This window comes from Lepidochelys kempii, chromosome 3 (genome assembly GCF_965140265.1).
Source record: "Lepidochelys kempii isolate rLepKem1 chromosome 3, rLepKem1.hap2, whole genome shotgun sequence".
In the NCBI taxonomy this organism is placed as follows: Eukaryota; Metazoa; Chordata; order Testudines; family Cheloniidae; genus Lepidochelys; species Lepidochelys kempii.
Genome location: NC_133258.1, coordinates 55,972,718 through 56,000,288, shown reverse-complemented (window position 1 = coordinate 56,000,288; position 27,571 = coordinate 55,972,718). Strand labels below are relative to the sequence as shown.

At 41.9% G+C, this 27,571-nt stretch overlaps 1 protein-coding gene across 3 annotated transcripts in view; it reads right to left on the bottom strand.

Annotated features, from left to right (window-relative positions):
- SMAP1 (small ArfGAP 1) overlaps positions 1 to 27,571 on the bottom strand; it is a 221,387-nt gene that overhangs the window by 182,347 nt on the left and 11,469 nt on the right. For all 3 annotated transcript variants that reach the window (XM_073336382.1, XM_073336380.1, XM_073336383.1), the window contains exons 2-3: positions 11,516 to 11,649; positions 3,432 to 3,517 (exon numbers count right to left, since the gene is read on the bottom strand). In XM_073336382.1, coding sequence (XP_073192483.1) covers positions 3,432 to 3,517; positions 11,516 to 11,649 — 220 coding nt within the window. The remainder of the gene's footprint in view (positions 1 to 3,431; positions 3,518 to 11,515; positions 11,650 to 27,571) is intronic.

Below are 27,571 nucleotides of genomic sequence, written 5' to 3'. Positions count from 1 at the left end.
TGACTCACACAGCTCTACATTAGCTCCAAATCAATTCTCCCTACCATTACCAAATTCACCACTTCTCATTTTGCTTCTAGACCCAACTAATTCAATCTCTTCTGTTCTCTATTTATCAATTCTCGTCTTCCTTTCTGTCCCCCAGTGCCCACCACATATTCAGTTCCCAGCCACACTGAATTATCTACATTCAGCAGTACACCTTCAAATGTACAGCAGCTATCTCAGTACTTCTCCTGGAGGAGGCACCCAATGCTTTTCATGACTTCACACTTCTCTTGGCTGCTTCACCTTGAGCAGTACTTCCCCACTCTCCAGAGAGAGATCAGGTATTTATTCCATTCCCTTACTTGCTTACAGAGGAGGGAAGCTAAACTTGGCCCTTTGCTGAAGGAGAATAAAGAACTAGGTATATTCTGTTCAACTACCTAAGCCAAGGGAGAGGATCGCTGGAGTCAGGCAGGAAGAAACAGCTGGGACTGGCCTTAGGAGGTGGCTTAGACATGCTTCGGGTCTGACTTTAGCCAGTCAAATGTTAACAGTCATATCCCAAAGAAAAGGCCGATCTAAGAAATATACAAGACAAGGCAAGAAAGGCTTCCTAAATACACCCAGGGCACTACTTGCAAATGTGAGGACAGTTGCTACTAGTCACCACTTCTAGAAGGAACCAGGGATGGCTAGGGCCATGAGTCCTGATAATCAAGCGTTTGAACTTGCAGCTCTATGTGAAAACTTGTGTAACACAAAAGGAATGCTCTCCAGATTTTTTCCAAGTTTGACACACACGTGTCAAGCAATGAAAGGGCAATTCTGGTCAGAGAACTGGAAAGCCTCATTTCTTGCTGTTCTGCTGGCCAAAAAAAGAGAAGGCACTACCCCATTCATCCTATACAGCGACAACTGGGGCACAGAACCTTACTTAAAGTATGGACAAGAGGTGTTTGTGTTCTTTTTAAGACATTGCTGTGATGAAAATTCCTCTTCGGATAGGCAAAACTAAAAAGTCTAATATAGACTAAATGACATTCACTTGGTCACCAACTCTGGGAGGTGGGAAACACCACACACAAAATAAACAGTCAAGTAATATTCAGCATGGGGTTTTGTTTCATTTGTAGATTTTTATACTAAAACGGATTGAAATAATCTAGTGCAGGGATTGGCAACTGGCAGCCCGCATCCAACCCCCCAGATTTTATTTGGCATCCCCATAGGCAGCTGGTGAAAATATTTAAGGGGGAGGGGAGGTGGTGTGCAGGTGCACAGTCATAGGGGGGCCAATTAGAATCTGTAACCACCCAAATCTGAGCACCAGGGATAGTATTTAAAGTGACATGGGTAGCAGGTGGTACAGAGTTGATCAGATCTCAAGGACTGGGAGCAGGAGCCCGTGTGCTGGGTTGCAATGTCACTGGCTCCACCTCACACCACCCAGCTCCGATTACTGACTTCCCCCAATAGCTCCCACAGCTGATTGTGGTTGTAGTTCTATTTTGAGCAAGACGACAACGAACAAAGCATGAATTTACAGTAGCCCTGTAAATATGTAAAAAATAAAATAGTAAGCAATATGTGATAGCTTGCACCTGTGGCTAGCACATAGTGCAGCACGTGAACTGCTCATGATCTAGACAAGGATCAGCTACAAAAATTAGCAGAATAATCATAAAGTGTGTGATACAATGTATTAACCAATAATAATAAGTGTATATATAAGCTGATTCATGATTACATATGCTGGAAGTGTGGTATAATAATAAGTGTATATATAAGCTGATTCATGATTACATATGCTGGAAGTGTGGTATAACTTGTACCTCCCCCTACACTTGAGCCCGATCAACTCAAGTGTAGTTTGATTGCATGCACTTAAAGAACCCTCAGCGACAAGTTTGGAGTCAAGCTGAGTTCTTGGGAATCAAGTGATTAAGGTCTCAGGCTACTCAGTGAAGAAGTTCTCAGAAACCACCCCAACAGTGGCCAGTCCCCAACCCCTACACATCTAAGGGTATGTTGAGGCATACCTCTGCCAACAGTGAGGTACAGAAGCACTAACTTTCAGAGTTCCCAGGGGAACTCAATTCCTGCTCTGCCCCACCCCTGTCCGCACTCCATCTCTTCTTCCAAACCCCCACCCCACCTCTTCCTGCCCTTGATCCTCCCCCAACTTCCTCCAGAGCCTCCTGCCACTGAATAGCTAATCACCAGAGCGAAGAAGGTGCGGGGGGGGGGAGGGGGGAGAGGAGCTGATCAGCAGCCCTAGCGCACCCATGGAGTTGGCACCTGCGGTGAGATAGAAACCAGAACTGGGTGACTTAACAGCAGAGCCCTTTCCCTGCTGGCATGCTGTGGGGTGCGGGGGCTGCAGCCTAACTAAATATGAATAGCACTACAACCTGGCACACAGGGTCCTGTTGCTCCCATTCCCTGCCTCCACTCTGCTCTCCCATGGACATAGGCTCCATTATGCATCAGGCCCGCTACTGACACAGGCTCTGGCTCCATCCTATGCCACTTAGCTCTGGTTACTTCCTCCCCATTAGTGCAGGAGTGTCCTGCCCCTCCCCAGTGCTGGAAGGAGGAGGTCTGGTCAGAACATGACTGGTTCTCAGCTCCCAAACAATCAGCCAGTGCAGAGGCAACAACTGGAGCTGGATGGTGTGTGGAGTCAGAGCCTACACTGATGGGGATGCAGAGTGGTGCAAGGCAGCAACAGCTTTATTAACACCTGTAACTTTCAGAAGACTGGCTCAAATCAACAACAAAAAAATTCTATATGGCCCACCAAAGGAAGCTAGTAGATTCTGTAGTCATCTACCACCTTAAAAGATGTCAGTCCTTGATCTGTTATGCCTTCTACATGAAACATGCCATATAGTTTCGCCCAGTCACTCCTGTATCAAGTCCAAGTCTGGCTGAACTAGAACATATCTTTTAAAGAGGATTTCCAATCTTGATTTAAACACTTTACATGAGGGAGAAACCACTACTTCCATTGGTAAGTTACAATGGTTAATTATCCTCATTGCAAAAAACGTACTTGATTTACAGTTTGAATTTGTCTAGCTTCAGCTTCCAGCAATTTATTCTTCAAAACAAAGGCATAACATCTGTGAGTCCTCAATCAGAAATCTTCTCCCTGTGTACACACTTATGAACTATGAACACATCAGTTCTTAACCTCTCTCTTTAATAAACTAAATAAATGTCTTAAGTTTCTTACCATAAGGAAGGTTTGCTGAACCATTTCCCATTTTTCAATGCCTCCAGTTAGGTACCGCAAAATAATAAATGTAAAAAAATATCAACTTTAATTAAGTTAATTATGATAAGTTGACATACATAACTAGATGAAGAATGGGGTAAGTAACACTTGGGTTTTATTAAGGCTCCTTGAATTTGAAAACAGTAAGACGGAAAAAGGATACTGATCTGTTTGTGGTCTTCGGAAGTTCTCTGGTAGATTAGCTTCATAGAGTATCCTTGCTTTCGTATTTCCCATATCCTGCATGCACTAAAGAAAGAAGAATTATTATTGTTTTGTACATTGCTAATTTGGGTCTTGGAAACACATTTCCATTGTTATTCTGACCATGTAAGCAAGAGGTTTAAAAACTTTTGTGCACTACATTTTAAGAACTGGAGGTTAAATCTTCTAATCACATCCATTTGTTTCATATATATTCTCTACACTCCTTTGAATGCAATATTCTGTTTTTACCACTGGTCTGTTCAAGTGTTATGGTCTATACCAGAGGTGGGCCACATCCGGCCGGCGGGACTGTCCTACCCAGCCCCTGAGCTCCTGCCTGGGGAAGCTAGCCCCCAAGCCCCTCCCCCGCTGTTCCCTCTCCCCCGCAGCCTCAGCGCACAGCCAGTGCTCTGACCCGCCACTCCTGCTGGGCAGCGCAGGTGGCATGGCTGGCTCTGGCTAGGCGGTGGGGCTGCAAGCTCCTGCCGCTCTGAGTGGCATGGTAAGTGGGCAGGTAGCAGGGGGTGGGGGGAGAGGGTTGGGTAAGGGGCAGCGGGTTGCAGGGGCAGTCAGGGAACAGGGGAGGTTGAACAGGCGTGGGAGCCGGGGGGGCCTGTCAGGGGTGTGGATAGGGGTCGGGGCAGTCAGGGGACAGGCAGCAGGGACGCTTGGATAGGGGGTAGGGTCCTGGGGCAGCCGTTAGGGTCAGGGGACAAAGAGGAGGGGGGGTTGGATGGGTCAGGGGACGGGAAGTGGGAGGTGGCAGATAGGGGGCGGGTGCCAGGCTCTTTGGGGAGGCACAGCCTTCCCTACCGGGCCCTCCATACACTTTCGCAACCCTGATGTGGCCCTCTGGCCAAAAAGTTTGCCCACCACTGGTCAACAAACAAACCAACACAACCCTATTTTGCATGTTTTCTGCAACAGAAAGATAGATAATACAAAAAGCATTTTAAAAAGACCATATGAATGGGAATTATAAGATGTTTCCTGTGGAATTTGCTACTCTGGGTTCATAGAATATCAGGGTTGGGAGGGACCTCAGGAGGTCATCTATTCCAACCCCTTGCTCAAAGCAGGACCAATCCCCAACTAAATCATCCCAGCCAGGGCTTTGTCAAGCCTGACCTTAAAAATATCTAAGGAAGGAGATTCCACCACCTCCCTAGGTTCACTTAAGACAGCTAAAGTGGACGTAGTTTTAAAAAAATAAATCACTTCTATCTGAAAATTTTTAAACTTAGTATTTCAAAAGTAGCTTCTAAGATTGCAAGTGAAAGAAGAAAAAAGGAGATTACTCATCTGTAACCCAAGTTATTCAAGATGAACTCTACACATTGACACTCAAACTGTACTGGCAACGCACCTCTGATGGTAAAATGAGGGAAAAGCTATAAAAGGACAAGGTGCTCCACCTTGGTTCCTTTCAACCGCCTCCTCAGGACCACATAGGAAGATGTGATTTCTTCCAATTTATTCAGATACCCAGTTTCTCCAACACACACAGTCCAGATTGATGGTCAGAGACTTTTGAGATGAAGCTTTTATTAGACATTAATTCAAATAGGAGTATATAGTAATACCTTGCAGTCTTAAGCATGCTGTCATGACAAAGAGGCAATTTGTAAATAGCCAAGGGGCAGCAGAAAGGTCAATGGGGACCCTGTACTCTTTTTTTAAAGCCATGAAATGGAGATATTCACAATATGAAGGTATGATCAATGTAAGGAAATATGCATCCTTGAGATCGAGAGCTACAAATCAATCTTGGGTAGATCAGGAAGAAATTACTGACCCAACTGTCACCACAAGGAAACTGAACTTTGATAAACAAACTGAGTTTTCTGAGCTCTAAGATGATCACATCTCACTATCCATCTTTGGGATCAGAAACTACTTTGAGCAAATACCCTTTTGCTCTGAACTCTTTTGGTACCTCCTTGATAGCCCGAGCTTCCAAAAGAGGTAGAACTTCTGTCTGTAGTAGGTGCTTGTGAGAGGGATCCTTAGGAGGAAGAATGAGGTTGAACAGACTTCCTGCACTTTCTCAAGGATCCACTTCTCTCTGATAATGCTATTCCAGTAATGGAAATAGTAGAAGAGTGAAACTCCCAAAGGTGGACTGGAAGGAGGAAAGTTGGAGAGTTGATTGGGGACTGAGCTGTAGCTCTCACTCCTCATGTCACACTTACTATCTAAGGCCTGGTACAGAAGAGCATGAAGTAGTGTGCCTGCTCTTGGGATGAGGCTTGTAGCTTTTTCTTGTTTGTTGTTGCTATCAAGGAAGCTGCTATTGCTGCTGCTAAGATAGGAGGACAAAGATGAAGGAGGATTCTGCTGCCTGTGCTTATTGAGACAGGAGCGCCAAACCGCCTTCTTGGAGAATGATAAATACCGACTGATCTGGACAGTAACTTTGTATCCTTCATCTTTGAGGACATGGTTTATTCAGCACAAACCATCTTCTACCCACCCCAGTTTCAGGGAATACACCTTGAGATCTCAGCCATGCACATCTCCTTATGGTATGACAGACACCACCGCCCTGGCAGCAAAGTCTGACATATGGAAAGTGTCTCAATAACTGTGTGGCGACAAATTGTTCTTCTGTAATTAATATCTTTGCTAGATTTCTTTGATCTCCAGCAAGGTTCTTAAGCAGAAAGAGCCATCTTCTTCCAAAGACAGGACTGATAATGAGGTATCACAGCTTGGGAGTTCGATGGCCTGATGCCACGACTGGACGAGGAGAAGATCGTGCTTCCCAAAATATCTAGTTTTCTACCTTCCTTGTCAGAGATGGCACAACATACCCGGATCAGACAGCTGCAACCACTGTCAGTGAGGTGGCAGCAGGGTAAGTGTGAAACAGCAAGAACCCGTCAGATGGTAGTTGGTACAGCTTGTCTGCTTTTTTCAAAATGAACACACACTATATTATATATATTTTCATAGTATCTAGGTGATGGTCAGTAGAACCATTCATCCCTAAGAAGAAACGGCAAGTCTCATCAGTAATTAGAATCAGGTTTTCTATCATGTCTTGTCAGTGAAATAGAATAGGGGTAGAAATGTAACCTCTCTATACCTATCTGACTCAACACTGGACCCAATCTCACTTCTGATGCAATTGGAAGCAGTGAAACTAGAGATCGAAGGAACCTTAGAACTGAGAAGGGGAAAAGATGTGTCCAATGAACCCATAGTTTTGGTATGGGGAAGGGACAGTTCTGAGGACATCTGAAAATATTCCACAGCTTTTTTTCCCCCCCGGAGGGGAAACAGGAACAAGGGTGTATGTTGCTCTTTATTTTATCCCCTTCATGGATTCTTGCAATAAGACTGTCTTCTGGATCTGAGGTTCCTTGAGGATCTGAGCCATGTATCTGAGCATGATCGGGGGGGAAGGGTCTCCTGTCTAGCGGTTAATGCCTGCAGCAGCAGTCACACCCTCAGGGCAGCAACCTGGCCAAGTGGATACGATGTGAGGGAAGGGGAGAGGAGAACACAGGCACTCCCACTCCATCAGATTCCGACCCAGGGCCCTGGGAGGCTGTTTTGGCTGCTCACCCATCTCCGTCTGATGTCAGCCTCAAGTCAGCTTCCCTGGGTCACTCCACCCTCAGTCCATACCCCAGTCGGCCATGGGGAAATGTCACCTTCTGGGCTTCCAGTCTCAGTCGCTGGGTGCTGCGGCTCCTTTGCTCCCCAGCTCAGTGCAGATTCAGCTCTGGTCCTCCCATGAAGCTCCCAGGGATGGTCCTCCTCCCTGGCTTGCCACCCCCTGACTGAGCTGCCTGGCTAGCTTTTAAACCCTGCCTCACACCCAAGCATGCTCGGCAAGGGCAGAGGGGTGAGTCCTAGCCCAGAGCTGCTCCTTAACCTCCTTGCCTGGTGTCAAGTATCAGAGGGGTAGCCGTGTTAGCCTGTATTCACAAAAAACAACAAGAAGTCCGGTGGCAATGTGTTAGTCTTTAAGGTGCCACCGGACTCCTCAATCTTCTTAACCCCCTCCTGGCCAGCATGGGCTTTATACACCATCACACAGAGCTACAACTATTAACCACTACACTGGCAGCTGCTTGGCCCTGGAAAAGACTTTTGGAACCGTGAAATTCATTATACTCAGGATACGACCGGCCTCAAGGGATTTATCATGAGCCCCGAACTTTGAATCCTAAACCAAAACCTAGGACTATATCAGATTCCTTGGGGTCAATTCCAAAAAGGACTCCCAATGCTGCTTAACACTACTAACCAAAGCCACACCACACACCACCTGCCCCAGAACTGGGAGAGTCTGATCCAAGTGGGCTTGACAGATAACAGAGGCCAATACTTGTACTGAAACTACCATCTGATGACTTGCGATCCTTCAATACAACAGGTTTTACCAGTCTCCCTGGACTCTATGACTGAACCTTTAGCAGAACCTTAACCTGCCACTGCTTAGTTCCCAAAGAGAATGGGTCAGATGCAGGCCTATCTTTAAATCACAGAAATTGACTGGTCAGCACCAGAGGGTTTGGTCACTAGGGAATGCTGCAGCAGAAGCACTTGGGTCTCGTTTTAACACTTTTTATAGGCTTGGGGAGTAAGGGTGCTACATATTGTGCACCAGGAAAGACAGAATGTCCTTCTCCTATGTATACTATGCACATCATATCGGTGTTGGAGGCACGAAAGACAGCAGGAAAAGACCCTTAAATCCTAGCCACTTTCCTTTTAGATCTGCCACATGATCTGTGAGATTGCACCAAGATGAGGAATCTACAAGAGTCCTTAGCTTAAAAAAAAAAAGTATTATTTTGAATAATAAAATAAAGGACCAAACTATGAACTAGCTAAAGGTACTGCTGACTGAAGAAGTGGATATGGTCAGATGTGGAGAAGTTCCAGGCTGTCTTTAACCACGGTTGTAAGGAACTGAGATGGCCAGAGTGCCACGGCCTGTTTTATAGCCTCATCCTCAGACTGTTCAGAAACAGTGAGAGATGGGACAGGAGGGGGCATGAAAGCATTCCAAAGGCATTGCTAGGAAGCGTTCCACCATCAGAAATGCACAGAAGCCACTTGAACTGTCTCTCAGTTTCTTTATTTCATATATTTGACTGCAATTTTAATATTCCCTGTATTTTCAGCTCCCAATTTGCCTAAGTTTGTCACACAGCACAATGGGAGAGAAATATTTTAAAAGAATAGAAAAATGTGATTATAAAACTGGAGCTGGCAGTGGGAATTCAGAAATTCCTTAAGCTGAACTCCTATTTTGAAATGGACTGAATTTGAAGATGACTTATTTTAAAAATCAAAGTTTTATAACAGCATGAAATATTCAGGTTTCCTCCCTTCAATTTTTTATTATTAAAAATAGGACAAAAATATGTAAGCACAATATTTTTCCAATAAAATCTAGATTTAGGTGAGGGTGGCACTATAACTATAGGATTTCAAATACACACAAAGATATGCTAGGAGGTAAGACTCATTTATTTTGAAGTAACATTCTTTCCCATTTCTTTTCAAATGGGCCTAAGTTCTGCATTGCTCTTACTGAAATGTGCTCCACTATAAGGTTTACTCTGCTCACATTGATACAAGAAAGCCATTGTGGTCCTGCTAGGGTCATCCATGCCATCAGGATTGCTTTTGCAGCTAATTTAAACACAGTAACAAAGCTACTAAGCAACAGTTTTAATTAAATTTAGCATGCTGTTAATGCCAACGACACAAAATTATATAATTTTAGAAACAAATTTTTAACATCCTGTTATTGCTGCTGTGTTATTATACATACTTCAATACTGCATTAGCACCTAGGAGCATATGTCATACATGAGGACCCCGTTGTGGTACATATTGTACAAACAATATACAATTTTTAAAATATTTTACTGGAACACCTTACAACAAATCCAACTGAACTTCCTCCCAGTCACAGGTACACTGGACCCTCGCTAGAACACGGGGTTCTGGATCCATGTGGGGACCGCATTATGGGGGGGACGCGTTACCATGGTCCCAATTTAAATTGGGATCCATGGCCCGACTGAGCTATATGCGAATCTGCGCTATAGCGATGCGCGCTCTAGCAAGGGTCCGATGTATATGCAAATTATGCTTGCTCTTCTGCCTACATGCTGATAAGGGAACCTGCAGTTTTTTCAAGTATCTTTGAACATTTTATTTCTGCTCCCAACAGGCACACACAAAAGGAGAGCATATTACAGTGTAACCATAAAATAAAAACCATGAGCACTGGCAGGTTTAAATTCAAACCTTCTAACCTTGACCCATGTCTTTTAAAATTTGCTATTTATAGCATTAAAAAGGATATTCAGACCCAAACTACAATTCATTCTTTATAACAGGTATAACAGACCATCATAATCAATTAACATTTCTTTAAAAAGAACGGTTTACCAGAAGGATGGTACTTTGATATGAAATGCAGAATGTTTGAAGAGAACAGCAACTTCTGGAGTGTTTTGCCAATTTAGGAAATTTTATTAATCACTCAGCTGTAGATAATCTACTGTGGCTCACAATGTTTTAATTGGGACTGGTTCTTTCTCAAATCGGTTTCTGATAATAAATCCCTCTAATAATAAATCAATGAATATTCAGTTGTGGAGCACAAGGTATATATATGGAAGAAATTTAGCTACCATATGCAAGATTGCAACTTGTCAGGTGAGAGTTCTCATATATATTTACTTTAGATGATATATTAGTTAAATTTTTCTTTGAATAAAGAAATTTTTAAAAAATCCTACTAGTTAGCATAGGCTGAATAAAACAGAAATAAATCTAATCGTGCTATCTTCAAGTTTCAAAATGCTTCTGATAAAAAAGTCACAAATTCAGCAGTACTGTATCAGAAGACACACTAACCATTATCAATATTTGAACTCAACGGTTTATTTCATTTAATCTATATATTTCAAAGGCTCGTTTAGGATTTATCAAAAATTGAGTCTAAATTATTAAAACCTATCTTTAATCATTAAGATTCCTCTGCCTCCCCTTTTCTATTTTGTGAGACTCTGAAGTCCCATACTGACAAAAGAGGGACAACATTGCTCAGTTTCAAATACTCCACCAACTTTTAGATGCTAACATTTAATTCTGCAGTCCATGATGTGACTGTCATTTTTGGTATTAAAGAAGTAATAAAATGAGTCAAGTTGCCAACGTTTAAAAGTGGATAAACAAGTAAAAAACAAAACCTAGAACTTTACAATATTTTTGCACCTTTACGATTGACAATATACAACTGAATGTACTATTCTCATTCATTTATAACGTAGCTAAACATCAAATGAATAATTGAAGTACAAAGAGTTGCATATTATGGAGTTTAAAACAAATACCTCCTCCAGTTCCCAAAACTCCTGAACAATATTGATAGACAGATGTTATGCACAATCCAAAGTAGCACTGAATGTCAACATGAAGATGGGACATTTTTAGATTAGCATCACAAACCCACTACAACAACTGAGGTGAGAGTACTTGTATAGGAACCTTGACAAGATGAATGGGAGGAAAATAAATTTTTGTATCAAGGTTGTTTAACTTCATTTAATTGAATTCCAATTTCCTTCCAAATACAGCTTAACGAATCACAAGTTTTAAAAAAAATCTAGTATAGCATTCCCGTTTTTAACAAAAATATAGAAATTAAGAACCAATGAGAATCAACCAGTTTTGGGAAAATAACTCAAAAACTAATGAAAACAAGATTAGAATTGATTATTTAAATCAAGGTTCCTGGGTTGCTTATTTAAATCATGATTTAAATTGGTGATTTGTAGATCAATCCATCTTGAGTAGCTGCACACAGTTACCCAAGTTTCAAGTAAAGTATCTATACTGAGTTTTCTGTGGGATTGTAAAGAAAAAGAAAAAAAACTCTTGTTATTTTGTTCCCAAGTACCAGGCAAGCATGTATATGGGCCCCTCTCTCAGGGCCTAACAACGTGGCTTTTTATAGCTGTCCTTCCAGTTCAAAAATCTGATTTACAAGAGACCTTTTACCTGTATTTGTTCTGGTGTCCATTGGTCTAAATTGACAGACTTTACCCTTGATATATGAACCCCAAGATTTCGATGTATTCCAGCACATCTGATGCAAATAAATACACCAGTGTTCCAAGAAGCCCATCTTGGACCTAACACAAAAAAAAAAAAGTATTAGCTGATCATTTCTTTTAAAAATTCCACATAAAGAGATTTGATTTTCTGCACCATTCTAACACATAGTTAAGAGAAACAGGATTGACAGGTACACACTAAGTAGAGAGATGAGATGTGTCTCTATGTTAGCAATATCTGGTTATCAATCATCCATGGAAAAACTAAGTGGTTTTCTCCACCTCCTCTGTGGCAATTTTACCTACAATTGTCTTTCATTTTATAACTAATTTATGTGAAAAACCTTTTAGACAGCACAAGTCAGGAATTCCATGAAATTTCACAGTAAAAACTTAACTCATTAGCAGTAGCAAGGTCTCACTTGCACCTAAATTAATCTAGCTGGATGTGCATTAGATGCAAGTGTCAGTACAAATCACTAAAAAGATGTTTTTGCAATTTTTACCATATCTGAGTTATTAGTAACAAATGCAGCAGCCACGCATTCATGAGGCATACAACAACTATCTCTATCAGTGGTTTAGTTTAAAAAACCAAAGTACACTGCAAAGATATTAGCATTCCAAGTCAAGTTTTTCAGTTTAAGCTTACGTATGGACATACATTATTCTGCTTCAAGTTGACAGTGATATTTGGGCTGCTCCTGCTGGGCAAAGATTACTCAAAAGGACATGTAAACTAACCCATATGAGAACATTGACCAAAACATCCAACAATAAAAATGTTGTAAAATAGAATACCCAGAGTAGATGAAAAGACCACCAAATATGCTCTAAATACATAAGTCTATATGTATTGTTTATATTATCAAAATTTAAGGACATTCACATAATAATGACTAAATATACCCAGAATGTAGTTTAGTAATTAAAAGCACTGAAGAACTGATATTTTTGGATAGCAAGATTTTCATCCCACAGAATCAAAAGAAACAAAACCTCAGACTTTGATGAGCATCTAGCTTTAGGGCCTAGCAACCTCAGGAATACTTGGGCTGTGGTTGAGGGTTGAGACTGCAGCTCCAGACATAGGTGGCGGATCATATGGAATCAGTTGGTTGACAAAAACCACTCAACTTTGTAGAGTCTATCAGGGCCCTCAAACTCAATTCTTTGAGTTGGGACCAAAGATGATTTTCTGCTGTTTCGGACGATCTAGACGATTGAGTAAGCATAGCATGAACAGAACATGAGAAAGAACTTCTTTTCTGGATTTTCCCTCAGTAACACTGGACAAACAAGTCAAAATGAGCACTTGCTGGATGCCAGGGGAGGATGGGCCAGCTGGCTAAAACCAGAATCAGAGGGCCTTCGACTCTGGGATCTATGCCCCCTCCGGGTGTAGTCCCACTGCCTTACAGGAAAGCAGACCTGCCCAAAGAAACACTGCAAGCAGTATTGCTGCTGACCACTGAAGTGATGTCTTTGTACAGCTGAAGTATAAACTCCCAAAGAATGCAAACTAGCTCAGGAATTCTTAAAAAGGTTGCACGTCTCATCAATCTTCTTAGAAACCAAAACCTACCATCAACAGGTAAGTCATCAGTGATCTGCTGCACATCAGACACAATGCCCTAATTCTGTAGCTATGAGGCCCTCTTCATAGTCACAGCTGATGCCATAATTCTGGCTGAGGCATCTGCCGCATCTAGAGCGGACACTAAAAGTCTTGGTACCATACAGGCTTCTGCAATGAATGACAAACTGGTCCCTGGAGGCTTCTGGCAATGTGTCTGCAAACTTAGATGTGGGCATCCAAATAAAATTGTATTTGGAGAGCAATACCGACTTGTCAGTGATGTGCATCTGCAGGAAAGAGGAAGTATAAGTCCTTCCTCCCCATCAAGTCCATCCTTTTGGGCTCTTTGTCCTTAGACAGATGTCTACCTTCCCTGTTGTGCCCTCTCATTAGCAGCAGTTACCACAAGAGACTTAGGGGCAGAGTGGAAGTAGAAACACTCAAAATCCAGTATGGAAACTAAGTACCTCTTCTCTGCATGCTTCATCATGGGAGGCAACAAAGTGGAAGTATTCCTTTGTAGGCTTCAAGAGAGCCTCATTTATTGGGAGGGCTACTGGCCCTTGAGCAGATAGTTGGAGAATATACAGCAGCTTATACATGTTCTCCTGAAGAAATTCAGCCTGGATGCCTAAGAAAGTGGTCATACACCTAAGGAGACCTTGATGTGCCTTGAAGTACATGGGCATTGAGGAGGCCAGCACTGTAGAGCTGTCTGGAGAGAACAAAGAAGCAGTTAGCTACGCCAACAATGGATCCTGTTCTTTAATCTGAGGATCCAGTCTGGATTACTGTGGAGGCCTAAGGGCACAGGCTCGGTGGTTGCTTATAGCTGTGTTAGTTCAGGGAATTGGAGTCACCAATTGCACAGGGGATCTCACTCTAGAATGCATCAGTGAATCGGACCTGAAAGACCAAGAAGCATCCTAAAGATTCCAAGAAGGCACTGGGCAAATAGATTTACCATTGGTGGCCAGCAGGCACCAGGCCAAGCACCTCTGTCCTGACTGAGATCGATGCTGATCCGAGGATGGTCTCTGGTGCCTATTAGGTGACAATTAAAAGGTGGACAACCCCAACCTGGATCTCAAGGAATCCCAGAGTTTCTCCAGTGACAAAGGGGGAGCCAGCCCCAACAGGTTGAACAAGTGCTCTGATTCATCCAAAGCCCAACACAGGCTAGGCATCAGTGCCAAAGAAGAATAGGGAATTGACACCTATGGTATTGAGCAAGACACATTCTCATCTGGTCTGGAGGAAGCACCACCACTGAGGCCAAGGATGGTACCAAGCTCGACAATGGGATCTGCTGACCAGGCAATAACTGTGACAAAGAGCACACCACCATCAAGGCGGCCTTCGCTGCTGGATCCAGTGTCTGCCTCAGTTCCACCATGGACAGAGTGAGTTGCAGTGCCGACGAACCCAGCACCTCTGCAACATGGCCAGAAGGTGCCAACAGCACAATGAAAGAAGCAGTAGAAACAATGGTACCAGAAAACTCCTGAACTAGCAGAGAATCAGGGACTGAGAAGCAAAGCAGGTCTGAAGCCACCTGATATGCCATCAGCATGGAGACAATCAGTGCTGGAACTGACATCATTGGTATGGACTCAAAGGACACCTCATAGCCAGAACTGCAGTTGACAGTATTTTCGCTGATTTTCCAACAGTACTGGGAAGCAGTTAGATGGACCTGCTCCATCCTGAGTGCTGGAGGGAGTATGGTGCCATCAGCACTCCTCTTAAGAAGACTCTCCCTCATCTTCTGAGTCCTCAAGAGACCCTGATTAGTCTTATGGGACCTCTTCCTCAATGCACCAGAGGAGGGAGGATGATGATTCTTCTTCTTGAACAAAGACAGACTCTGAAAATGGAGTGGCATCACTTGCTAGTTCTGAAGGTGACTGATCAGACAAGGGCCTCAGTGCCATAAGTCTCTTGCCACCTGAATCTTTTTTGAATGTATTAATAAACTATATTTGTAAATATAAAAGGGTTCCTATATTGTAAGTGTTGCAACTGTGCACATCAGAGTTCCCAACTATATAATAATTTAAATAATAATTACTGGGCCTGATCTTGGGGCAAGAACCTGTCAATCCTCAAAGTGGTAACTGGGAATTCTTAAGTAATCAATATAATTAATACATTATCTAGGATTATGCTTCAGCAGTGGGAAGAAACTGAGGGGGCACTCAGGGTGGGCACCACCCTATATAGCCAAGGTAGGGACTAGGGCCACAGGGCAAGAGTGCTGCCAGGCAAAATTCGGTCTTCAATGAGCTGGGTGCATGCACATCTACAAGGAATACGTGGCTGCATCTACTCAAAAGCAAATGCAAGCAGGGCTCCTAGACTAGGGTCTCTCTCGCATGTCATCAGATATCAACTTACATCCCCTGTAACACTTGTGCAACCACTCTGTCTTTAATAGGGTGCAGAAACATAACTAACTAACTTAGTGGAGAATTCTGTTTACAGAGTGCAAGATGGAAGAGACTGTCCAGTTAGCGGCCTTAACTGTGTTGACTCTACAGGACTACTAGGAATAAGGAGCTTATTTTTGTCACTAAGGGCACGTCTACATGAACATTTACTGTTTGGCAAACTAAGGTGTAAATCTACAGTACTCCAGTGTGGCACACTAATTTCCCGTGTATTCACCTTGCTGTTGTGCGCTAGAAGTTCTGTAGTGACTGCAGTAAATCAATGCACACGAGGTAATTTCTTGTGTGCAGCAGCAAGGCCCACACAGACAGACAGTGCTCACAACACTGGAGCACTGCAGATCATCCTAGTTTGCCACACAGTAAGTATCCATGCAGATATGCCCTAAAGTAAGCAGAAACAACTCTGAATCCACAAATGGAACTGACTTGAGTAAGGGAGCAGAACTGTGACTATGTAAACATGTTACTAAAATTAAATGATACTGCCCACATAAATCCTCCAACCACCCCATAGAAGGTTAGACTTCCTATAGCACAGATGAACATAAAGGAAAGCGCATCAAGAATGGAGAGTATTTCTGAAGTTGCTAGTGTGATTCATAGACTAAGTGGCAAATTACGGAAAAAAAACCTGCCAGATTATTAGCTACCTGTATTCAGGTTTCTTTGGCATGAAACAGCTAAGAACTAACAGTATACCACTGACAAAAGCCGACTACTTCCTTCATAGGAAATAGTCATTACATGGACTACAATTCACTCAGTTTACCACCTGTAAATTTAGACCTGTGCCCTCAGCTGAGAGGCATTTGGTACTTTGGTAGAAACTATTACTTCCCATGGAAACGTAGCATGCCAGCTTTCCTCAAGCAGCTGTGACACGCCTCCTCAAAATGCCATCTTTCGAGATCAAGAATCTTACAAACTCATCTTGAAACCAAACTTCCTTGACCCCTTGCAATCTAGCTTTAATACTGTTTCACCTCGTCTGCATATGAGAACCTTCACCTAACCCAGACACTTGATCTTTGGTATGGAAGAAAAGCCTGGACAATGAATCTCAGCCTTTTTGGGTCCATGGGCCTAACGGAATGGATGGTACAGGATATCCTGTTACACAAGTTATCCAGCAACCCATTCTGGGATGGTGAACTTTTGCTCATAGGAGGAAACTAAGGATAGTTGTAGTGGGTGGATGGGGGTAATGAGAATGGTCAGGGCTGAACGGAGAACTTTATTCTTTGAGTATATTCCTCAAACACTACAAGAACAAGTGTGCAGAGACCTGAATACATGTAATTCAAATATTGTCTTTTCTTTAAGACTAATTCTTTGCTGATTTTGTGCATTTATTTAGTTTATACAAAGCTTTACTAACTGCATAAAAATATTTTCATCTATGAAGGATATATATGAAATATAAATGTGTCCCATTTTTTATTCATTAAGGCTTTCTACATTTATTTTAATTTATTAGTAATTATGCTCGTGGTTTTCTGCGACATGAGTTTCTAAATGGGGCAATCCCAAGGATGAGTGGGACAACCAGCCCAGAAAACACACACACGGTGATGAAAGGCATAGCATTATCACTACCGAGTTACCCAATGTTTGGATTATCACTTTTACAGAATTCAGGTTAGTCAGTGATCTCTCTTCATACGCCAGCTTTGTCTAACTACACACCCTTAGTGGATTTTTTTGGTCTTTATAAGTCAATCCCCTCAACTTTATAAAAAATGAAATTTAATCTCTTTCTGCCGTTGGACTCAACCAGATACAATATTTTAAAAGTGACAACATTAGTGCTAGATAAATACTATCAACTCCCTAAGTCAGTGTAAGACATCTATTCAGCTAGGAGACACTGGTTACTAAATTCTTTGCAGATATCAGTTCAGAGGAATTCACCAACTCAAAACATATATGGGAATACAATAATGGCAAATACAGTCCCACATTAAACCTCTATGAAAATATGACTGTCTATAAGTGAGTAAACCATGACTTAATTAACTGCTGATTAAATATTCTACGTTATTTGCATGCAGCTGATTACATTCCTACAAGTAAAATTGAAGGGAGCTGGATAGTTAAAAGGCTAAAGATTATTATTTCATGGCCTAAGGCAGGGGTCGCAAACTCAATTTACCTTAGGGCCAATGCCAGCCCTCAAATCCTCCCAGCGGGCCAATAATGTCACTGAAGATGGTGTTCAGAAAACAAAATGTTTATATTGTGTTTTTATTTCGAACTTTAGAAATAATAAAACTGTCAGACAACTTTATACAATTCTTTGCCTGCCAGAGAGTTTTCAGTGTTTGCCAGACATCTGGCAACGCTTCAGTTGTCCGTTTGTTGATGTTTGGCCTCAGTGACTGAGCACTTGAAACCTTCAGGACTGCAGCAAGGTGTGCATCAGATAGTTGTGTTCAGTATTTTGACTTGTTTATTCTCATTGTGGGAAAAAAAGTGATGCTGCCTCCATGGCTGCCTCTGCCCGGCAACTAATGATGCTGCCTCCATGGCTACCTCTGCCCAGCAACTACTGATGGTATCTCTGTCCCTCTCCCTCAGCCAATAAGAGGAAGAAGAGGGCAGCACCTGCAGCAGACACTGCTAGCAGTGTGGCTGCATGCATCTCTCTCCGCGGGCCACAGTGGGGAGGTTCAAAGTCCCAGGCCATCTGTGGCCCGGGACTTTGAGAACCCTGGCCTAAGGTATAAACACAAACTAAGATATTACAGGCAGAGCTGGTGCGCCACCTATGGTTAAGGTTGCCCAACGCTTCCAATTATATGACCCTATTTTCACTTTGCTTGCAACTTGTCCAGAACTTTATCATCTGGGCTGAAACTTTTCATGTTATGCGTCTGCTGCAGGCAGAATTATTTTTTGCAAGTTTCACCTAAAATGGTTCAGCTGCTTCCAAAACCAAGACAAGGGAAAATACATTTTTCTCATGGTAAAACTTTAGTTTCACTGAAAAATTCAAGTGTCTCCATGCTTTAGAGCAAGGATTTGAAATTTGGCAATCACACCATCCCACCCTCAGAGAAGCGCCTTCTGCTGTGTATGAAAAATGGCCTAAATTTGGCTAAGTTACAAGCCTCTGAAAACATATCCATTCACACATGCTCAGAGACTTGCTAAAGTTTGGCAGCTAAATTCTCCAAATATTCTATATGTACTGCGCAGGCTTATGCCTCACAGAGCTCCTACATGCTGCCAAGACTATACATGCACTGCCCACAGAAAGAAACTAAGCATGCTCCATCTTGAGGTGGAGCAGAACTATCTCTGGAACTGATCCACTTGGCAGTCAGGGAAACGCTGGTGTCAGGCACTGGAGATGAGAGAACGTAGACAGTCTCTCTTGTACTCTCAATGTTCCTGACACCTAGTTAGCATGGCAGAGAAGAAGAAAGCATCTACACTATAAAGACAGGGGTCGGAAATGGGGGGAGGGTGGGCCAAACAAGAGCAAGGGGGTGGTCGGATGGAGCAGAATCTGAGGTGGTCGGATGGAGGGATTCTCCACACCTCTGAGCACCGTAGTTATATTGACATACGTTTGTAGTGTAGACCAGGGCTTAGACTACACTAAGAAATGGAGAAAGTGAATTTGTGAAGGGTAGTTTCTTGTAAGAAATTCAGTCCAACAAGAAACCTACAAAGTTGGTGAAAAAGCATATATGCAATAGCCCAAAGATGACTTGTTAGCTGCTCTTACAGAAGTCAGCTATGTGAAAATACACACCTTCCTGCCATTTCTTCCTGATCTTATCCTCACTACTCCCTCCCACTTTTGAGAGCTGATTGTCCCACATATCAACTGTGGGTTGGTAACTTAGCTTCCATTGATCTCAATCATGTAACAGGTTGCTGGTCCAGAAGTAGTCATTTAACTTCTGGAAGGCAACACTGATGGTTGAAGCTGAAGTAAAAAATGACCATATTAGAAATTCCATATTCATGTTAGAAAAACACGGTTGCTACTTGACATAAGTGCAACAAGTCATGGTGTACTTTGTAAGTCAAATGATAAGCTTAAGTTCAGCTCCCTAAAGCTACACAGATGAATGCCATTAGAATCCATTAGAGGAAGTTGGTCACAGGCAATTCCACTACAGCCTGTTCACACACCTTAATTACATAGTCACTGACAGTTTCAATCCCATTTTATAACAGAAAAAGAGACTTTATCTGAACACAAAGCAAACAAAATCAGGAACAATATTCAAAAAAACCTCATCTGTAGGAGTGACTTCTAATCATAAACACCACAAATAGACTGTAAATTTTCAGATGAAATTAATAGTTTACACCATTTACATAAGACTTCACTTGTCTTAATAAAACAAACCAAATATGGATTAAAATCATGAAGATTGAAAGAATTTCAAAGTGTATGTGATGTGGGTTAACTATCCAACAGAATTATATTCAAAATTAAATTTGGACTGTTAAATGAATAGCCCATGTTACACAAGCACCAAATTCTGCACATCAGGATCTTTTATTTCCAACGATGAAAGCATATTTTGAGGATAACAGAAGTCTATTGTTCAAGTCACCCTTTTTCTCATCTCAGTTACTTTAATCAGATGTTATACACCTCATTCTTCATGATCAGAAATATCAAAAATTTCAAGTATAAATTTGCTATGAACATTCAGCTACTAAAATTTTGAAAAGTTGACAGGTATTTTACTGCAGAAATGCACATTTCTCTAATGTTTGTGTTCACTTTCCTGAATGAAAGCTATTTGAATTTTAATCTCACTTATTTGCCTCTTAAAACCTTTTGTGCTTGTAGTCATAAACAGGCTTGTCTTCTTTATGCACTACTAATCTAGAACAGAGTACTAGATAACTAGTGCTCATTCTGGTCTGTTCCAGAAAGGTGCCCCTTAATGTGGAGTCATGAAGAATGTTCAGTCTAAATATGCAAATGCCACATTCAGAAGGCAGATTCCGAGGTTGTGGTCAGATTAGTAACTCCTAAGAGTTTCCCCCTCACTTTCTACATCATTTTTATCTATGAATTAGATTTCAGTCATAGAATATCAGGGTTGGAAGGGACCTCAGGAGATCATCTACTCCAACCCCCTGCTCAAAGCAGGACCAATCCCCAATTAAATCATCCCAGCCAGGGCTTTGTCAAGCCTGACCTTAAAAACCTCTAAGGAAGGAGATTCCACCACCTCCCTAAATAACGCATTCCAGTGTTTCACCACCCTCCTAGTGAAAAAGTTTTTCCTAATATCCAACCTAAACCTCCACCACTGCAACTTGAGACCATTACTCCTTGTTCTGTCATCAGCTACCACTGAGAACAGTCTAGATCCATCCTCTTTGGAACCCCCTTTCAGGTAGTTGAAAGCAGCTATCAAATCCCGCCTCATTCTTCTCTTCCGCAGATTAAACAATCCCAGTTCCCTCAGCCTCTCCTCATAAGTCATGTGTTCCAGTCCCCTAATCATTTTTGTTGCCCTCCGCTGCACTCTTTCCAATTTTTCCACATCCTTCTTGTAGTGTGGGGCCCAAAACTGGACACAGTACTCCAGATGAGGCCTCACCAATGACGAATAGAGAGGAAACGATCACGTCCCTCCATCTGCTGGCAATGCCCCTACATATACTTCCCAAAATGCCATTGGCCTTCTTGGCAACAAGGGCACCCCGTTGACTCATATCCAGCTTCTCATCCACTGTAACCCCTAGGTTCTTTTCTGCAGAACTGCTCCTGAGCCATTCGGTCCCTAGTCTGTAGCGGTGCATGGGATTCTTCTGTCCTAAGTGCAGGACTCTGCACTTGTCCTTGTTGAACCTCATCAGATTTCTTTTGGCCCAATCCTCTAGTACATTAGCTTTTTCCACATCCTCTGTCACTAGGTTGCCTCCCTCATTCAGCAAGGAGCCCACGCTTTCCTTGACTTTCTTCTTGTTGCTAACATACCTGAAGAAACCCTTCTTGTTACTCTTAACATCTCTTGCTAGCTGCAACTCTAGGTGTTATTTGGCCTTCCTGATTTCACTCCTGCATGCCCGAGCAATATTTTTATACTCTTCCCTGGTCATTTGTGCAATCTTCCACTTCTTGTAAGCTTCTCTTTTGTGTTGAAGATCAGCAAGGATTTCACTGTTAATCCAAGCTGGTCACCTGCCATATTTACTATTCTTTCTACACGTTGGGATGGTTTGTCCCTGTAACCTCAATAAGTTTCTTTAAAATACAGCCAGCTCTCCTGGACTCCTTTCCCCCTCATGTTATTCTCCCAGGGGATCCTGCCCATCTGTTCCCTGAGGGAGTTAAAGTCTGCTTTTCTGAAGTCCAGGGTCTGTATTCTGCTGCTCTCCTTTCTTCTTCAGGATCCTGAACTCGACCATCTCATGGTCACTGCCTCCCAGATTCCCATCCACTTTAGCTTACCCTCCTAATTCTTCCCAGTTTGTGAGCAGCAGGTCAAGAAAAGCTCTTCCCCTAGTTGGTTCCTCCAGCACTTGAACCAGGAAATTGTCCTACACTTTCCAAAAACTTCCTGGATTGTCTGTGCACTGCTGTATTGCTCTCCCAGCAGATATCAGGATGATTGAAGTCTCCCATGAGAACCAGGGCCTGCAATCTCGTAACTTCTGTGAGTTGCTGGAAGAAAGCCTCGTCCACCTCATCCCCCTGGTCTGGTGGTCTGTAGCAGACTCCCACCACGACATCACCCTTGTTGCTCACACTTCTAAACTTAATCCAGAGACTCTCAGGTTTTTCTGCAGTTTCATACCGGAGCTCTGAACAGTCATACTGCTCTCTCACATACAATGCAACTCCCCTACCTTTTCTGCCCATCCTGTCCTTCCTGAACAGTTTATATCCATCCATGACAGTACTCCAGTCATGTGAGTTATCCCACCAAGTCTCTGTTATTCCAATCACATCATAATTCCTTGACAGTCATCTGTTTTTTACCTCTTACTGACAATTATCTACGTCAGGGGTCGGCAACCTTTCAGAAGTGGTGTGCTGAGTCTTCATTTATTCACTCTAATTTAAGGTTTAGTGTGCCAGTAATACATTAACATTTTTAGAATATCTCTTTCTGTAAGTCTTTAATATATAGCTAAACTATTGTTGTATGTAAAGTAAATAAGCTTTTTTAAACGTTTAAAAAGCTTCATTTAAAATTAAATTAAAATGCAGACACCCCCGGACCGGTGGCCAGGACCCGGGCAGTGTGAGTGCCACTGAAAATTAGCTCACGTGCCACCTTTGGCACATGTGCCGCAGGTTCCCTACCCCTGACCTAGGCGATACAGGTCATGTTAACTGAGAAGGAAGTGCTTGCATTGGCTCTGCTATTGTCTAGAATCTTGTTTTGATAGATTAAGATTTAATGTATTTTTATTAAGTCAGTCTTTCCAACACCTGACCAGTTATATAGGCAAAAAGGAATACTTTTGCCAGTATACCTTATAGCAAAATAAACTATACTGGCAAAAGCACTTTTATGCTGGCATACCTGCATCTACATAACAGCTTTTGCCAACACAGAAATATTGCCAAAAAATATGCCCCTAACTGACATTACTATACTGACAACAAGTTTTTAGTTTAGACCTAATCTGACTCTGCAGGCATCATTCCAACATCAGATCAATCAAAGAGGAAACCATTATCCAAACAACCAGCCTTGAAAGATTGTCAACCATTTACCAGCCCAAGCACAAAGTCTATTTGCTTACCCTTTGCCTTGATGATTTTTAAAAAAATATTCATAGGGTAAAAAAATATTGAATCATTGCATATAGATTATATTTGAACCCAAAGCTTACCACTAACATGGTCTATACTGCAGGTGTGAAGCAGTGCACTGGCCCCCGATTTGTGTGAATGAAAGCATTACACAGGCCAAATACTAGTCCACTGTCTTAATACTTCCTTCTGATCAACCTTCCACTTCCACCTCTATCCAAAACAAATAACTAAGCAAAGCAACAGATATGGTTAGATACTGTTAGAAGGGATCAAGGTGTGAACACAAAACAAAGTGCACTTCCCAGAGCACAAAGTCAGAAAACTGAGAAGGAACAGTAAATACTGGCAAGGAACACTGGAACAGAGTGGGGTCTATCTATAAAGGGAAAGAGGAAACAACGAAGTACTGGAAGGAACAAAATGGGAAAAGGATAAGAAAAAAATCCCACCAAAATCAAAGTAGTCCTCATTTACACACCAGGAGATGCCACAAAAGCAAATTTGTGCATAGCAAATGCAAGCAGATACAGAAACAGAGAGCAGGACAGTGCTATTCCCCTGACGTCATACACTCAATATTTTCCTCATCTCAGGACTTATCAAAAATTCCTTTCCCAGAGGTCCCCCAAGTTACATTCTTGTGGCTGAGCCACTCGCCTTCCTCTGCAGCATGGGGCACAGGTCACTTGCAGGTTTACATTAGTTGAAATGGTGGATTCTCTGTAACTTGAAGTCTTTAAATCATGATTTGAGGACTTCAGAGTTTAGGGGTCTATTATTGGAGTGGGTGTATAAGGTTCTGTGGCCTGCAATGTGCAGGAGGTCAGACTACTAGATGATCATAATGGTCCCTTCTGACCTACAAGTCTATGAGCATTATATAAAATTTCATTTTCATTTCTGGCTGCTCAGAGCTGCTGTTCTGTTGTGCCTGCACTTAACGAACAGCTTACCAGCTCCCTGCAAAACAGAGGCAAGCAAGCGGGCTTGTTGTTGAAATGTGCATTTATTTTTATTCTAATGAAGAATCTGCTTGTCAATAAGATTTTAGGTTTAAATAGATTTTATTGTATTATAGAGACATGGAATGCTGTATATTTCTGTATCTTACAGGTGGTTTTAAATATTCATAAAAAATGTTGCAAGCCTGCTAGTTGTTATAAACACTGGGCACATTGGAACAGAGAAGTTAGTCTATAGCAATTATAATTAGACTATTTTTTTATCATCAGTAAAAGTCAGTAAACATCAATTTCACTGTGTGTACTGTACACCCAAAACTTCGAGAGAGGTAAAGAAAGAAAAATGGTGCTTGAGAACTTAGACTTTTATTTAGGGATATTTACTTTGCATATTTTGACATGGATATTAACAACTCATGTTTTAACTATTATAAAGCATCCATGTTAATATGTACGCATTAAATTGTCTCCCCCCATAATATCCCACAACTGTGGTAATTAATAAAAATAGGAAAAAATGCTTTAAAATAATCCTCCATTATTATTATAGGTTTGGCCCATTGAATTCAAGAATTACTATCATTCTACAATTCCTCCTTTCACTCCTACGCTTAACATGGCTATCACCTTCCTACCCTTTGAAGCCTTAAACCAAAATTTCCTTCTATTTTCTCTTGCTTCCTCTTCCCAGATTCTGATTAATACCATACAAAAGCAAAGCATGAGATGGGCCTCTTATTGGCAACCTTCATTTGTTGATTTGATAGTTGGCACCACCTGGTGGTCCAGTAAAGTTGTTGCATGAAGATTACAAGTGTACTTTAGAACAGTGATTCTCAATCAGGGGTATACGTACCCCTGGGGGTATGCAGAGGTCTTCCAGAGGGTACATCAACTCATCTAGATATTTACTTAGTTTTACAACAGGCTACATAAAAAGCACTAACAGTCAGTACAAACTAAAATTGCATAAAAGCAGCAGAGTCCTGTGGCACCTTATAGACTAACAGACGTGTTGGAGCATAAGCTTTCGTGGGTGAATACTCACTTCGTCGTATGTATGTTGTAGGAATTTCCAGAGACAGGTATAAATATGCAAGCAAGAATCAGGCTAGGGATAACGAGGTTAGTTCAAACAGGGAGGAGGAGGTCCTCTTCTAGGAGTTGAGGTGTGAACACCAAGGGAGGAGAAACTGCTTTTGTAGTTGGCTAGCCATTCAGTGTCTTTGTTTAATCCTGAGCTGATGGTGTCAAATTTGCAAATGAACTGAAGCTCAGCAGTTTCTCTTTGAATTCTGGTCCTGAAGTTTTTTTGCTGCAAGATGGCTACCTTTAAATCTGCTATTGTGTGTCCAGGGATATTGAAGTGTTCTCCTACAGGTTTTTGTATATTGCCATTCCTAATATCGGATGTGTGTCCATTTATCCTTTTACGTAGGGACTGTCCAGTTTGGCCGATGTACATAGCAGAGGGGCATTGCTGGCACATGATGGCGTATGTTACATTGGCGGACGTGCAGGTGAATGAAAAGGTGATGGTGTGGCTGATCTGGTTAGGTTCTGTGATGGTGTCGCTGGTGTAGATAAATGGGTAGAGTTGGCATCGAGGTTTGTTGCATGGATTGGTTCCTGAGTTAGAGTTACTATGGTGCGGTGTGTCATTGCTGGTGAGAATATGCTTCAGGCTGGCGGGTTGTCTGTGGGCGAGGACTGGCCTGCCTCCCAACGCACTGATGATGCGTTGGAGAGGTTTTAGCTAAGGACTGTATATGATGGCCAGTGGAGTTCTGTTGGTTTCTTTCTTAAGCTTGTCTTGCAGCAGGAGGCTTCTGGGTACACGTCTGGCTCGCACGAGGAAATAAGGAAACAGATCAACAGAGCCAGACGTGTACCCAGGAAAATGAAGGTGAAGATGACTGAGTTAGCTGCAGAAGGCAATATTTTAAGTTTCTGATTTTGCCCTGGCTGACTGTCTTTTTTTAAAAAATATATGTTAACTATTTTAGTTAACAATTATAACAAAAACTCTGATTTTAAAAAACTTGAATGTTTAACTAAATTCATATGCTTGTTTTGTTAAAATATGTTTGCTGTTGAAAAAAAAATCCAGAATACGTAATGTTTTAGTTAAATAAAACAATTTAAATGTGTCTGGTGATGTTCTCTTCCTAACACAGCGTGGCAAGAATATCCTCCAAATATTAATGATTAACCTGTTGAATTGGAGATAGTTCACCTCCCAAGGACTTCATAAATACCTGCTTCAATTACCTTTGCTTATTTCATTTACCAATCATTAATTTTCTGATATAGCTGTAAAACTAATTTAAGTTTTCAAAATAAATCACTTTAAAAATGTATAGTGTACACCTTCTAAAAATGAAACCTACATCTGAGTTGTGAAGAATATGTATTAAGGTTATACCAAACAACAAGAATGCACTTTTATGTAGAAATCCATGATCAAATCGAATCTTCCTAGTGATCAAATCCATCCTGGTTAGTTTGTTTGTATAAAGACATTTTACCGTGTTTTAAAAACACGGTAGCTATGCTGGTTTTTGGCCAGTTCTACTAAGCTGGCTAATCATAAGAAAATAACTAGCAAGGAGCATGTAACAGTCTCAGCCAAAATGAATGTCTGAAGATGCCACATATTTACTGTGAAACAACTCCCATCATAATCTTTAATCCTGTTTCAATTGGCTCAAATACTTGATACAGGCAGTTCTTGACTTTACGACATTTGACAAACAGCACTTACGATGCGTCTGAATTGACATCCTGATTCGACTTACAATTGGTTTCAACTTTACGACGCTCAATCCCACATTGAAGTGGGCTGCACGTTTGACTAACGTCGCAATTTTCAGGAACCAATATCGTCGTAAATCCGAGGACTGCCTGTATTTTCACTTTTGATTGCACAAACTAAGCATGACAATTTCTAAACATACTTTTAGATTAGGTATTTGAGAGAACTCAATATGTGATTGACAATACTCCATGATGTACTTATTGAACAAGCAGTTAAGTTGCTTCACTCTTATAAAACCCTTAAATTTCCTTCCAACAAGCTAAGGAGCTGGTCCTGCTTTCTAATCTGTGCGGGGAGACTGGCACCCAGATGAAGCCCCCCCAATCACTTCAGTGGGGCTCCATGCTGGCATAAGGGCCCACTGCACAGATCTGATGGCAGGATCCGGGCCTAAGTAGATCCTAAAATGAACATTGCCTAGAGCTTCCTCTACAT